Source organism: Catharus ustulatus, chromosome 1, assembly GCF_009819885.2.
Source record: "Catharus ustulatus isolate bCatUst1 chromosome 1, bCatUst1.pri.v2, whole genome shotgun sequence".
In the NCBI taxonomy this organism is placed as follows: Eukaryota; Metazoa; Chordata; class Aves; order Passeriformes; family Turdidae; genus Catharus; species Catharus ustulatus.
Genome location: NC_046221.1, coordinates 22,344,256 through 22,359,922, shown reverse-complemented (window position 1 = coordinate 22,359,922; position 15,667 = coordinate 22,344,256). Strand labels below are relative to the sequence as shown.

General features: G+C 37.5%; 1 protein-coding gene across 6 annotated transcripts; it reads right to left on the bottom strand.

Annotated features, from left to right (window-relative positions):
• Window positions 1–567: 567 nt before the first annotated feature.
• On the bottom strand, window positions 568–15,651 carry DBF4 (DBF4 zinc finger). 6 transcript variants are annotated; one of them, XM_033077846.1, is made up of 13 exons: window positions 15,488–15,651; window positions 14,207–14,385; window positions 12,154–12,348; window positions 10,211–10,261; window positions 9,603–9,672; window positions 9,387–9,463; window positions 7,909–7,939; window positions 7,589–7,634; window positions 5,759–5,887; window positions 5,431–5,559; window positions 3,362–3,476; window positions 2,944–3,071; window positions 568–1,805 (listed from the first exon to the last, which is right to left on the bottom strand). In XM_033077846.1, the coding sequence occupies exons 1-13, from the start codon at window positions 15,531–15,533 to the stop codon at window positions 740–742; spliced, it is 2,262 nt and encodes a 753-aa protein (XP_032933737.1). In that variant the 5' UTR covers window positions 15,534–15,651; the 3' UTR covers window positions 568–739. The 6 variants fall into 6 exon arrangements, with proteins under 6 accessions (XP_032933737.1, XP_032933745.1, XP_032933755.1 ...); XM_033077854.1 differs by having other exon boundaries at window positions 7,589–7,631; XM_033077864.1 differs by having other exon boundaries at window positions 14,207–14,382.
• Window positions 15,652–15,667: the final 16 nt, after the last annotated feature.

Sequence of the window (15,667 nt, the reverse complement as noted above, 5' to 3'; positions counted from 1 at the left end):
TGGTAAAGATCTGCATTATTAAAAAAAATGTTCCCAACTCTCACTTGTGTCTTTCACTTAGCTTCTGAGTAAAGCCAATCCAACAGGCTGGCTACTTTGAAAGAAAAAAATCAAACAAATTCAGAAACCTAGCTGTCCTGTTGGTTTCTTGTTTGTTTGTTCTCCCCCAATGAAAATATATACATCTAACTGCTTTCTTATAAGCTGAAATACACAACAGAGCTAGTTCTAGTGCAATAATTTACTAATAATACATCAGAGTAGTGAAACAACGTAATGCATCTTTGTTACTGTGTTCTCTATTAAAGCAGCAGAAGAAACAGAAAAACCAAATGCCTGCAAAACATCAGTAATCAGTGAATAACAGACTACCTTATTTACAGGAGAACATCCAGTTATTTGTAATGTGGTTACTCAAAATGCAGCATAGTCAATGATTTTAGAAAATTATTTAAGTGCAATGGCATCATGCTTTGCCTAGCAATTCATTTAATCCAAATGTGGCGTCAGAGCCTTTTACCAGACACAATAAAGCAGCACCCTTAAAAATAACCCAAAACACACGACCAAAGCCAAACTTAGTTTTATTTTTCATACTTTATTTATATACAGAAGCTTTTGCATTAAAAAACTTGAAAACCAAATAATCTGTACATATAATACAGCAATTTAAATCTTCATGAATAGAATCTTAAATTTTCAAGTCAATTTAAAAATCATTATATTAAATAAACAAGTATTAAAATCCAAAAAATGGAGATGAGGATGAAGAGGAAAATAATGACCACATAACATTTGCATTCTGCCCTTCACATGTATCATTTATGCCCACTGAACATTTGTTCTCAGTGTAAGTTGAAAAACCTCCAAATTCTGAATTTTTTTCACTTGTCTGAAATAACTCCAATAGGGTCTGCAGTGGTAAGCTACAAGTGCTTCTCTTCTCGTCAGGAACAGATAGTCTATCTGAATTTTTCACACATAACTCCATATTCTGTTTGCAGGTTTCTCTTTTATTCCTTCTCAAGTTAAGGTTCACTTTTCTGTGCAGCTTTCCAGACGGTGAACTGTGGGCAGTGCTGGCAGCTGATGCATTAAGTTCTTTGTTCACAGCAGTATCAGATACCTCAGCCTCCAGAACGACATTGTGCTGCATTTGTTGATGATTATCACATAAATCGTGATGTTTCTTGACAAATGTAGGATTGGCATCTGTTTTTTTCAAACACTTTGCTGGTAGAATGACTGCATTATTTAATTTTCGTTTTTGCTGCATGAAGCTTTTGTCTTTTTCACTAAAATCTGTAACTTGGGTATGAGAATATAAAGTTACCATTCCTTCTTGAAAACACTGTACATTCTTTTTACTTACATCTGGTTCCAGTATATCCTTGCTGAATGGCTCAGAAGCTTGAGACAAGTTCTCTGTGTACACTTTGTCAGTTTTCTGAAGGGGTGCTTGTATGGAATTTGATGATACAACAGTCTCTCTTAACTTCATAGCACAGGAACAATCAGTCTCAATATTTTCATTATTAAGTCTGAACCTACTTTTCAATTCTGAAGGTTGTGATGGGTGACAATAAAGAACTGAACAGACAGATGCAGAAACATGGGGAGGTATTGGCACAGAATTTGGTTGTACTTCTGCAGGCTGGCAATCCAGTTTGAGTGCCTGCATTGCAGTATCCTTCCAGGAATAAGTTTTCAAAGCAGTGCATTGCCTTTTCAGTCGCTCTTTCAGCTCATCTGGTCTGGTTATCTTTCCAATAATAGGAGAAAAACATCCTGTGCCACATTTTGTCCTACAATGAAATTGTTTAAAAATATCAACAAACAAAAAACCCCACGCAACGTAACTCCATATGCAACTTATTCTAGAAAAGCAACTGAACTGACAAAGGAGCTTTTGTTTTTACTCCTCAAGCAAAGATATATTTAGGGTAGTAACACACTTTCTACAGGAGCTGAGTGCCTTACAGTTTTGATGTTTTCTTACTGATTTCTATAGCTCATGAAGTTGTTTTAAAAACACAAGTAGTCTAGTATTTCAGTAAATCTCAATTTACAGTGGCATTAAGAACAAAAGAATTTGATGAATATAATGCAATGGCTATAAATACTTACAAATATTCTTTGATATATACACACAAAATTAACATGATTTTCTTGACAGGATTTCAAACCCAACAACTCTGAGTATTTTGAAATCACAAAAGAAATAAAGGCTTGCTTTATTAGGCTATCAGTTGTTTGGTTCTATTTGCATTTCCTTTGATTTCACTAAGAATATCTTTATTTCTTCATTACTTGGGGTTTTTTTAAATAAACAAACAAGAAAGTTATTCCTTATCTCCTGACTCATTTCCAAAAAATTAGAGCAACCTTAAATAGTGTTACTGCTTTGGGTATCCTGGTGCCTACAGTCCAAGACACCAAACAAGCCTTTCAAGCACTGGGACTACAAAGAAAGGAACATTTGCTTTCTCTGTCCTGCACAGGCAGCACAGAAGGGAAGAGGTTTAGAGCACAGGTAGGAAGTTTTTCCACACTTAAGGAGACCAGACTGACCGATTTGCTGCCTTTAAACTACTAAACACGCCAGAAAGCATTCAGAGCAAGATGCTCAGATATTGCTGTCTTTCTGTTAGCAATATTTCAGTACAGTAGATTTTGTGTAACAGGAGCTGAAGATAAGTAGGACAACTTCTGGCAACTTTCAGTCTCATCTTTCTCTGATGTCATCTGCACAACTGATTTTTTTCCCCCTAAGTTCTGCTTTACAGAACTGATTTGCCACATACAACCACATTGAAAATTTCCGTGATTTATTTCACCCTTAAAACCATGAATTTATCCTGTTCTATTCCAAACTTTCAGAACTATCTTTATGTTCAATGTCCTGACTCCCACAGTCTTTAGAATTTACAACATATAACTCACCTTTTTATTTTTCTTGTATCATCATCTTTGTATGCAACAAACTCATAAACTAGTTTGGAGATTATATCATCAACAACTTTATACTGTGTGCTTTGTGCAAAATTTTGGTGCCGCTCACTTTCAAGATGCTGCAATAAAGAAAAAGTATGAAATAAATCTAATATTACACATATGAATATACAAGTCAACAGCACCACAAGGAGTAAGTAAATACAATTAATTTACTACCAGTATCGCTAAGACATGAATTACTAGTGCCTTAGGTTTTAATTCTTAATTGCTGCTTCTAACATGGGAAAAAATACTCATTTGCTGGTTATTGTGAAAAATATTTTAAAATAAAAAATTATAGAGAAACCTCTGGTGATACCACATTAAAGATAATGGTATCAAAGCATATACTTGACATTTCACATACTGTTTGCAGATCTTCGTATTTCTTCCCACAACATTCACAATATCCTCTCTTTTTTTTGTCCTTCTGAGGAAACTGAGCAGGCATTCCACAATCCTTGTCACTGTTTATTTTGTTTCTGTTAAGAGAATATAAATGAGTCTTAAACATGGAACTGAGTGCTCAACTTGCCCCTCACTGTATGCTCATTCTTACTTAAAAAAAACAAACAAATGAAACAAACTTTTATTTCCCCTTAAATTATTTATATTATGTTAGTCAACACTTAAAAAACCCCAGACTTATACATAGATTTAAAATCAAACAAACAAAACCCAGAAACATTTACTGCAAGAAGACAGGTAGACCCAAAATTGCTAAAGAAATAAAAATCAAAGGACATTTAGAACTCTCTGTGCACAGCTGACAAAACCCAAACTAGTAAAAAAAAGATTTTAACACCCACTGTTGATTAAACATGATTTTGAATTTGCTGACCAAACACCATTTTGTTCTGCTTTTCTAGTAAAGGGTAAGTGGGAATGCAAATAAATGAACCCCCAAGTTCTCTCTGGACATTAACATACAATGAAGTTTTCAACAGCTCCTCCATAATCTTCAGAATCCTCATTTGGGAAGAACTACTGCTTGCTGCAATCCACTATTAAACTACCTAAGGTAGATAGACCAGCAGTAAAGCAAAGTCATCAACCCCTACTTCCTTTCTACTTTGAATGAATAGTTCCATCTCCTGTTTAGCCAAAAATCACTGACAGATTTTACCAAGAATCTGCATAGATGTAACCTCAGGATAGTAAATCTAAAAATCTCTCTTGAAAAATCTCTAGCTTATAAAGCATAGTATAGTTAACACCCTGCCCCAGCATTTCCTGGGTTCCCCAGGACAGAGAACTCTAGTGTGTGTGCCTTAACTGTTACACCAGCCTTCACACCTTCCCTCTGGAAAACAGTAACACTCACAGAGAACCAGGATAAAGCAGGATAGATGCAATAGAATGGATCATCTGAAGACTGAATAAGCCTGTAGGTCTCACCCAATGCAGAAGCAAGTAGAACAACTTTGCTTCAACAAGTTTTTCTCCCAGGTAAAGACAAAACAAGTGAACATTCCCCTCTCTCTTTCTCTCCCAAAACTGACATTGGTCACAGTCACCTGCTGAAAATGAAACATTTTCCCACATAAATGTCTCTTTGGTATGTGCCCAACTGAAATATTAACTAGGAATCCTGAAATTTTTAATATACTATGTTCCTTAATCTAAACAAAATCTGCCTTTTTGGTTTTTTAATGCTTTAAAAAGAATAGGCCTTTCCAACATCCTCTGAAGAGACACAATAAGAAACTGCCTTAATACAGCAGTAACCCCTGCAATATATGGGTTTTGCCTTTTCATACCGCTACCTTCCTTTCAATTTAAGAAAAAACAAAAACAAAAAAAGCATCATGGCAGTAACAGCTGAAACCTCCAGCACTGTGTTACAGTCAAGACTGGACAGAACTGTGGAGAAGCCACTTCATAAAGAAAACAGGTATCACTGCTAAGTAGGTTTTCAGCCCCAAGTACAGAAAAGCAGCAACTTACTAAATACAGAAACATATAGCAAAGCTACCCTTCACCTAAATATATTTAGTCTCTCACATGAATCAGTTTTAGAAGACAATGAAAAAATCTAGGTAGGAAAAAATTTTAAATCCCACACCGATTCACAAAAACCAGTTAATTAAGACTTTTAAATGGTTTCAAATCATAAAATTGATTTGCTGAAGTTCAACCTGCATCTGCAATGCTCAAATAGAGCCTCAGTGCCAAAATGTATCACAAACACTTGCTGTAAAGCCAGCTGCAATTCTACTGGGCAGCTGACATCCACTTTTTATCTTTGAAGAGTTGAAGCAGTATTAGCAGTCTATCTAATTTCAGTAAATTATCAACAATATACACTCTTTATCAACAATGGTTAGGTACTGTGACTGAATATCACTGCTTTAATAAATTCAACTACTTATTTCAGCACTATATAGACAAATACAAAAGAAGTCTTAAGAAACCCACTTCCTGTGAAATACTTACTGAACAGCATCCAAGATGAGGGCAGAGAAGAAACCAGTGTCAGAAAGGAAAAAATATCTTATGGTGAGCCACAGTGAAAGGAGAAGATCACATTTTTGGATGTATGCATCTGTATACCCAAGAAAAGGACTAAAAACAGGATAAAGAGGGTAGAGATAGAGACAGACACCAACAGTTCAGAAAATACATCAGATGAGACATGGCTAATAGTATTAAATAGCACAGAAAATTAGAAGACGAGCAATTATTTTAGAGCACAAGTAGTTATGGGACAATTCACAGAACAACTCTCTACCGACACCTTAATTAAAAAACGTTTTCAACAAACCTTTCCTTAGACTGAGTCTGCTTTTGACCAGGATACTTCTTCTCCACCTCAAATGGACTATACGGCTTTGGAACACAATAGTTCAGAAATGGAAAACTCAGTAACTGCAGATAAAATGGTCGGTACTGGCTGTATTAACAAAAAACAAGGGCATGAGAACAATCAAAAAAGAAAAAAAGGCTTAATTGCATACATTACTCCAGGTCCAAAATCTTGAAAAAATGTTTCTCTTTTACACATGACATACACAGAATGCTAAGCAGACAAATATCTTGGAATAAGTCATTCATTCCTTCCTTGATACTTTGCTTCAGTTTCCATTGCAGTCTTAAATGTTACTTGGGATATGACTTGTGTGTCTATTAGTTGTTGTGAGTTGGTAACCAAAAAACCCAAGAGCAATTTGGACAACAGTGCTTTTGTGCTCCTGAGAAGTAGCTACAGCAGTTCCCAACGTTCAATTTTTTTTTTTTAATTTATTATTTGGTCATTTTCTTTTAAAAAAACTAGTTGATTCACCATTCCAAGTATAAAAACTGACTTTTTCATTTTTCAGAAAAATAATATTCCTGTATACCACTGTACTTTCAGAGATACCAGAACTAGCAACCATACCAGTGCTCTGAATACATTAAGAACTTCTAAAATAGGACATGTCAAAAGTTCCCATATTGAATAATTACTTGACTGAAATGCTGATGGCAGAGTTCAGTCAATCTGCTTTTTTCCTTTTATTACTATTATAAGCTACTCAGGCAAAAGTACAAGAGCAAGTCTGGAAAACATAATAGCAACAGCAAAACATCATCTTCTACTTCTGAATTGTTACTTACGTTGCATAAACATTAAAAAACATTATGGTACATAAATATTTAGAAGTGTTTCAAGTGTTTAGTATTCCACTACATTGTGAAATTCACATATATTTATATATTACTTTTTTATCCTTACAACTCTGTTGGTCCAGTTCTCCCCACAATCCCCATGTCCCTCACACCTATTGCACCAATTCAGTGTACAACCAGGTTTAAATACCGTTTTTCAATTCAGGAAAGTGTCACAGAAAACAGGTCAAAGAATTTAGTGATTATAAACAACATCTAACTCAGAAGTTAGTCAGGAATTTAAAGGTGCAGAACCAAGCTATTTTTATAATTCATTGTTCTCTCAACTTCTGGCTAACTGGCATTTTCTTACACAACAAAGACTGACTGATTACAGGACCAGAACGATATGAAATTCTTCACGGCGGAAAGTATCAAATCTCATGCTACTGTGGATGCTGAAATCAGATTAATAGCTTGCAATTCTTCCTTCTAAAAAGAAATTACTGAACAGGAAATTAAAGCTAATTTCAATTAATTATTTTAACTAACAACTTATTTTTACTTACATCTAAAGGGTCTCAGCAGGAGATGAATGCAATTGAGTTGGAACTACAGGAGTGGAATTCAGTTTTCATTGCAAAAATGCAAAGTTTTATTGGTCTTTTGGGATACAAGATTTGGATCTAAGAAAAGATGTAAAGGTTCAGGATTCCCTTTCATTTCTTGGTAGGAAGTAACCCAAAGAACCCACTCTCATGATCTACAAACTGAAGTTACCTGTTAACTTGCCACTTCCATCACCTACTGCAAATATTCCCTACTGAACTACTACTTGCTCAATCTCATTTGGTGGCTAAAGGCATTTGTATGTCACTAAGATGTCACTTGGCATCAGAAGTCAGTAAATAGAAAGGAATTGAGATTTAAGGACACACTTCCTCAAGTAATTCTGACTTGCTCAGTTTGAGAATCACATTACTAAATGAAAGAAAAGAACACTTACCGACTCCTATCTTCCACCCTGATAAATGGACTTTTCAGTCTACCTGCTCAAAGTGAGAGAAAAGAAAATCAACAGAGAATCGCTTTTCGTCATTTATCAAGTTGCTCCAGTAACTAATAAACAAGCAGACTTTATTTTAGAACTCACTATGCACAGGTTTTGACAAACACTTCATTTCCACAAAGTTTCTCTACATGCTTCTCTTGGACATAAAAACTGGAGTACAGCACCACATTTGACCACCGGAAAACCGTAGTACATTTTAAAGCATTCAGAAAATAAGCCAAGCCAGAAACCTCTATAATTATTGAAGTACTTACTTTTTGACTTTTGAGCAGTAATGTGTTTTCCCTATTGAAAAAAAAGAGATGGTTGAAAATCCCTTTATTATTCTGCACGGTACTTAAAGATTTAACTGTAGACAATCTAAATTATGAGAGTCTCCCTGTGTTAATCATGACTTCATATACTCATGATGAATTTTTCAGGAAACTAAGCTCATTAGTACTTTGAACAAGAAAACATATTTCCCAAAGAAATATTTCCTTTCTAACTGAAAAAAAGAAGTTCTCCCCTTCAAATGCCTCAATTTTTTTTTCTAAAAGTAAATCTAAACAAAGAAATCCAGAAAGGTAAATTTATACACTTACTCTCTCCACCCCAAAAACATCTTGCCATGGTTGAAAGTTCAGTCTTTAATACAGGTAACATTTTCACAATACTTTATAAATCCTAATTAACTGCAAGTTGCAAAATGCCACCAAAACTTGTAGAACAGCAAGTATCTCCAATTAAAACAATGATTTTCTTTTAAATGGATTTACACAGGCTGTGTCTTTTATTATTTTTAGCAATAAAAACGAAAGTTTAGAGGAATATTTTGTCTTCAGAAAGAAGTGAGGTCTACATTCAAGCATCAGCTGTTAAACATAATTGATTTTGGTAAAAGTACAGACTCCTTTCATATTACTTGGAACAAACCTGATGAACACAGTGATGATTTGGCAGAGGATTTTATGTGGTCTCAAGAACATTACTGGCCAATATTACATTCCAAAACAACATAACACATGCTGGGTAGCTTGGTTCCATTTACTTATCAGGTCCCATGGCTGAACTAGACAACTGTGCAAACTACAGAGCAACTGCAGATGGAGCACACAACAGCTACAAGCTTTAATGCCTCACTACACCATAGACTAAAATCCTGAGAAAAGGGGATTTTCACTTGCCAGCTCCATATACTTGGCAAAATAGCTTCAAGAAGCTTTATACTCATTCTCTATGAAAGAAGAGTTGTAGATTCCTTATAGAGACAGCTTCTCCAGGAAACCTAACTATGATTTTTCAAAATGGAAGAATTTCCAATCACTGTGTCACAGGGAAAATTATGCAAGGCAACGTAGCCACCATCTACAGCATACTAAAACAACGATACATTTTGATTTTTGACAATTACTTTTGAGGCAGGCAGAGTGGAAATTTCAGACAGTTCAGCGCTTCTGACTCTTAGATATCCTTTGCAAGAGCACAGCTCTACACACTATGGAATTAATGCTACTAAATAAGTTATTTTTAAATAATGTTGAAATATACAGCAAATACTTTGTATTTCCAAAGATGGTTTTTAAACCAATTCACAAGACATATTGTCTGTGATATACTGAAAATGAGAAATATTTTCATTAAAATATAATCTACAAGCTTCATATTAGGCAGTACTTAGAATTTTAGTACTTAGCGTTTTCTTAGTTAATGAAACAAATGGCAATTTTACAAATGGCAGAGAAGCACTTACCACATCTTTAGAAGAACTGCCTGCTCTTTTGATTAGATAGAGCTCCCTTTTCTTTTGTTCAATGCAATTCTTAACATCTGCCAAAAAGTGGAGAATTATACTCAGTTGACTCAATTTCTGTATGTTTGACATAACTTAATATTTTGAATTCAACAAAAGAACAGTTAAATGAATGTTACACATTCAAGTCAGGCTTCATTTAACAAAAATATTTACCATCAATATGAAGTATCTTCACTCCCCAACTCAGTGCATTGGATAGTATACTACCAGAGGGAATTAAGTCCTGCAAGCAATTAATTATATTAATAATCTTAAACAATACATAGTAATTACTTAAAATAATTAAAAATATAACATGCAAAATGAAGCTGATATTAAAATGTGGATTATTTGCTTCTAGACAAAAGAATACTCTCCTAGACTCCTCCTTGGTCTCACCTTGTATTACAGCACCTCACCACCAAAAGAATACATTTAACTTTCAGAAAACACATCTGTTCTTCACGGTCACATTTACAGTAAGATTTGAAGATAGTAAATTTATACATTAACTTCATGAGCTTCTCTCAAATGCTAGTTATATTAGCAGTCCTGACAAATTTTACTACTTGTCCTAAGACTCCACAGACTTTCAATTCTTCAGGAAGTACCCAGAAAACATAACTGAAAACTTCACTTAGGACAATCCCTCAACTTCTGCCTAAGCATTCCGTGACTGACTTCTCTCTTAAACTACTAAGAGTACTTTTGGTACTGCTCGTTTTCTAGAAAAACAAAGCACCAAAGTTCTGAAGCACAAGTTTGTTGATTATTTGGCTTACCTGTTCTTTGATTGCTTTTTCAACCAAGGACTTTCCTCTGCTCATACGTATCTACATTAAAACAGAAACACATTTGTAGTGAAGAGAGATTGCTTACATTGATCTTAACAAATACATGTTAGCCACCAGGGTCTCATTTTGTTCATTCTACTGCTAATTTTTCAATTATGTGCATTTTTCTTACAGGATTACAGTTGATACAGTCAAAGGGGAAAAAACCCAAAACTAAAAAATACCCCAACAACTAATAATTTTCAGTCATAGAAGGCCACTGCAATGTTAGTGCTGGAACAAAGTAGATGGTGGGAATAGGCAGCCAGTGACACACACCAGAAGATGAGGTTTAATCAGCTGGGCTTGTGAAAACTAGAGCCATGAATACAGTAACCACAATTACAAGCCACACTGACTATAAGCCGCATCGCCAGGTGCTGGCAAACATTTCGTTCTTTGTCCATACACAAGCCACACCCGAGTATAAGCCGCTCTGTCGTTTGCAGGGAGGACCCGCGTGCAACAAAGTTGCCAAATAGTAACAGAATCGCGGGATGGCGGAGTTTACTGGCTCGGCTCGGGCTGTGAGGGCTTGGGGCGGGGCCAAGTGGCCCAGCTCGGCGTTGCCGCTCGGGGTCGGCCGTTGCTGGGCTCGCTCGCCCCGGCCCGGCACTGCGCCGCGGTGGCAGCGGGGCACGGAGCCCACTGGCATCCACGGCAGCGGTGGCAGGAGGGGATGGAGCCACCCCGCTCCCGCAGCGGCAGGAGCGGAACGAGCCCGCTGGCACCCACGGCGGCAGTGGCAGGAGGGGACGGGAGCCCCCTGCCTTCCCCCGGCCACAGGGCCAGCAGGAGGAAGCCCCCTGCCTCCCCCGGGCTGGGCTGCCTGAAGGACGGAATCCCCCGCCTTCCCCACCCCCTGCGCTCCCTGGACTGAGCCGGCTTCACCCGCGGTGCAACAGAGTAACCAATGTTTAACAATCACATAGTCCCGGGTTTTACTGGCAGGTTGCTCGACTCGGCACCTCGGTTTGCACTTCCGGGGTTGTAAATGTCAGAAAATTATTCACATATTAGCCGCTCCTGAGTGTAAGCCACATTTCTGGTGTGGGAGCAAAATTTTAGTCAAAACGGTGCGGTTTCTAATCGTGAAATTACTGCAATCATAGCCTCTGTCTTACCTCCTGCTTTTCTACCACCAATGCATTTCCTTTCTCTACTTTTTGCTGTTTATTCACAGTGAGCTGCCTTCACCTATCCAGGTTGTTTGCAAAATGAAGTGACCTCACCTATGTGATGTAAAGACCAGTCTGCAGCCTGGTCATGTTTCTAAATAAGCACCATATATATAGTGAAGCTCATTATTTTCAACTGTATTTTGAAAGGACACAAGATTTGCCCATGTAAGAAACTTCACATAAACACGCATAAATTCAGATGCTAACTGTTGTAATTAATGTGATCCCCTAAGAAAGGGCTCAGAAAAACTTTATATTCATAATGCTCAATTTAAATTATTTCCTACTACTATCAGAGAGTGCTTCTGCAGACATCGGCATTAACATTAAATCAGTCAGATTTTAATAGGTTGTGTTGCTAATGAGACAGCAATCACTGGATATCATCATGTGCCTGATCCAGCTGTCAAACACGACATCAGTGTTTTAAGTCAGACATACTATATTAGAACATATTTTAGTGTACTCTGTTTATTTGCAAAGATGGATCGTTTTTAAAATTAGTCTCAAAAAATTTGCTGAATTAGTTTGAATTAGTTAAGTTGAACAATTTAGCCTGAATTAATTTAAAAGAATGTTTGGGAAAAAAATCAAAACCCTTATTCACCCAAGGAATTGCTGCCACCTTTAGGAAACAAAATGGGAGAAAAATTGTAAGAGTATATCCCATGGATTGCACCTGACTTGCAGTATTGTTACTAAGAAACTTACTGCATCTACTGTCTTAAATGAACTTCCGTCATGTCGATCTTTTCGGTTGCTAGGATGAGGCGAACCATTTCCTCCATTAGGTGCAGATTCTGGACTAGGAACAGGAGAAGTTTGGCCAAGAGCTGGTGCAAATTTTGCCTCCTTTTTATTAGTCACCAGATAGTTGATATCTTTGCTAAGAAAACTATCCACTCTCTAAATACAAAGACAAAAAAAAATTATTTGAAGACAATAGATCAGTAACACAATTTTACATAGAATATTTTAAAGGAAAAGTGATAAAATTTCTAAAACAATTAAGTTCAAAAACACCGAGTTAACAAGAAAATATTTTCTGAAAATATTTTCTAAATATCTGGATGACAATTAAGTTGTACTAGCATCTTACCAGTCACGAATTCTAATTTCAATTTCTTAATTTTGTAATTATTATCAAAAGAGCTTTGCTTTGTTTTAATTATAACTATTTTTTACTATCTACTTGTAATACTTTCCAATTACAAGAATGCAAACACTGCCTTAAGGAATAACAGACAAATTCAAGGAAAACAACTCTCTGTAATTTTAATAAACAGAAACTACACAGAAGCATTCAGCTGAACTTAAAGGCAGGTGTTTGCAAATGTAATTTACAATATACAAGAAACCATAAATTTACTGAGTTTAGAACCAGCAGAAAAACTAAAATTTCAGGACAGCTACCGTGTTTCACAGTTACAGTTTTCATAACACTTCTCCAAAAAGTAAAGTCTTAAGTAGGTTCATATTCTCATACTCAGCAGTATAAAAATGTGGTCATTCTGCATTTACTTTCTTCCATTTTGCTCCTTCAGTCTCCTTCATTGCCAGCTACAGTGCGATCAACAGCTATCTGCCTTGGTATTTCATGTCAGATTGTACAGTTTGAGGTATTTTCCTCTTTTCCACTAATCAGTGTGGAAAGCACAAATCACACAGCTTGAAACTTGTGCCTTTCAATTCTACTCTATGTATCTTTTACAGAAACAAGATATACAGAGAGAGGCACTTCTAAGTGCACTCCACACAAGTAACAACAGAACATGGTAGTTGATCATGAGACTGTTGAGCACCTCAGGTTGAGGCATTTACTCCTCAGAATAAGCCAAAAAAAATCTTCTTCAGTCTCTGAGTTTTGACCGTACTTTTCACACATGAATTCCTAAATTCTGGTTTTGAGAGAAAGACAAATGACAGCATGCACTTACTTGATGTTAAATGTAAAACAATGCACTTCACTCAAAACTATGTTATTGTTATTCCTTACTGGCACTATGATTTCATACAGCACTTTGGTTTGCAAGCACCAACTTTCATAAAGCTGCTCAGTGTCCCTCTGAAGTCAAAGAAGAATTGCCAAAGCAATGTTCAGAACAGCTAGCAATTTAAGTAGATCCCTTCTGCCTCTGTGCTTAAAAGGTGTTTAGTAATATTAATTCAGTAATATTAATTTAACAATTAATATTGTTATTATATCCTGTATTTGCTTGGATCAGAATTCCTTCCATACAGAAAGGAGAATCAGGAAAAAAGTTAGTAAGATGCTTATAAAAATTATTATTATTTAAATAAGAGTATTCAAAAACACTATGATAGTCTGTGCAAAAAGTAGTTAGGTTACTGACTTACAGAAAACATAAACAAAACTCTTCCTTTAATCTCTTTACGTGCAGCTGAACACTGTTAGTTGTAACATGTAAACATGTCAACATAGCATAGAAGAAAAATCACCTCAAACAATAAAATCTAATAAATTTGGATAAAATTTTAAGCCAGGTGAATAATCAACTGAAAATAAAACTTCCTAATAAGAACTTTTGTTCCAATCAGTAAAGCAGCTTCTCTCAAAAACCCACAGAATAATTCATTGACAAGCTCATTGTTGGTACTGAAGTTTAAGACAAACACAGAAAAATAAGACCCCCATCTCAGATAACTACAAATAACATTAAAATGGAGTTATTAACAACACAAAAAAGGCATTACACATGCACTTTTCCTCCCAGGTTCATGCAAGTCTCTATTATTAACTTACCCCTCCTAGTTCTTTGAGGTCCTTTCCTAACTTTTCAGAGATCACATTTGATGGGATATCGAGGTAAAACACCTTCCCAGTGAGTGGCTTAAATTTGAGTTTCTCTGGTTTTCCTGTGTCTTTTTTCACATTCTTCAGGGAAGATCTTGTCTTTTCTGGTTTTGCTTGTATTCCATCTGCTGGAGGTAAAAAAAAAAGCAATTTAAACATAATTGGACTTTGGTTTCATTTCTGGAAGGCAAACCTCCTAAATTGTGGAAATGGATGGAGCAAGCTTCCATAGAACTGCTTGGGCTTGAGAGGACCTCAGGACATCTAGTTTCAACCTCCCTGCCATAAACAGGGACACCTTTCCCTAGACCATGTTGCTCAAAGTACAATTCCACGTATTGGCTTTACATTGTATTTTCTTTCTCACTCACTTACTCCTAGCTGCTTCTCTTTTGGAGAAGTTCGAGACAATGAGAGCTGCCACAGGAAGTGAGCAGGCCTCTTCTGGAGACAAAAAGGCAACATGCAAAACAATCCCTCTCTTAAGTATTCCTTCCCTCCCTGAAACAGTCTTAGGAAATGGAGCAGAACCACTTCTCCTGTTGGAAAATCCTCTAAGTAAGGTTTATGAGCACACTAAATAACGCAGGAACAGCAGTCAGTTTTGTAGGATCTGGAAGATAAAAAAAAACTAGAGAAATAAGAAAATGAGGAGACACATGTTGGTGTAACTGATCCAGAATCTAAACAGAAAAGATGGATGATAAGCAAGCGTGTGAGGAAAATTCTGCAGATGATCACAGATCAAATATGGTGTTATGCTCACCACACACATGCTAGGGCCGTTCAAAATCTAACAAACACTGGAATTAATATTGGAGCACGCATATTAAACCTCTCGGGGATAATCAGAAGTTTGGAGCGCATTAGTAGGACTGCAATAGCAATGAAGAGTGTCTCTCTCGCAAAGGGGGTGCGCTCTCACAGCCCGGGCCTAAGCAGCCCCGTATACAACTACCAGCGAAGCCTGCCCGGGGAGAGCAGTTCCCTCAGCAGCAGCCCGGCCATTTCCCACACACTGGGGGCACGCTACCACGTTTAACTCCCCAAGGCACGCCGAGGCCCTTTCAGCCGCCCCCGCCCGCAGCGCCAGCCCGAGGGCGGCTCGGGCCCAGAGCCGGCACGAGGCGGGCGGCGGCGCCTCACAGCCCGGCCGGGATGGCGGCCCCGGCTACCAAAGGCCCGAACGGCGGCAGCTCCCCCGCGCTGCCCACAGCCCCCCGCGCTTACGGGGACGCGCTCCTTTGTCGGCGGCCTCGGTAGCGCTCGGCTTCATCTTCCCGCGGAGTCACATCGTGCTCCGCTCCGTCAGCACCCCCGCTCTTCTGAACCGCCCCGCGCCCGCCTTCCCGCCTCGGCAGAGCGGCTCTGCGCCCTCACCAACCGCCCGCGCGGGCCGGCCCCTCCCGC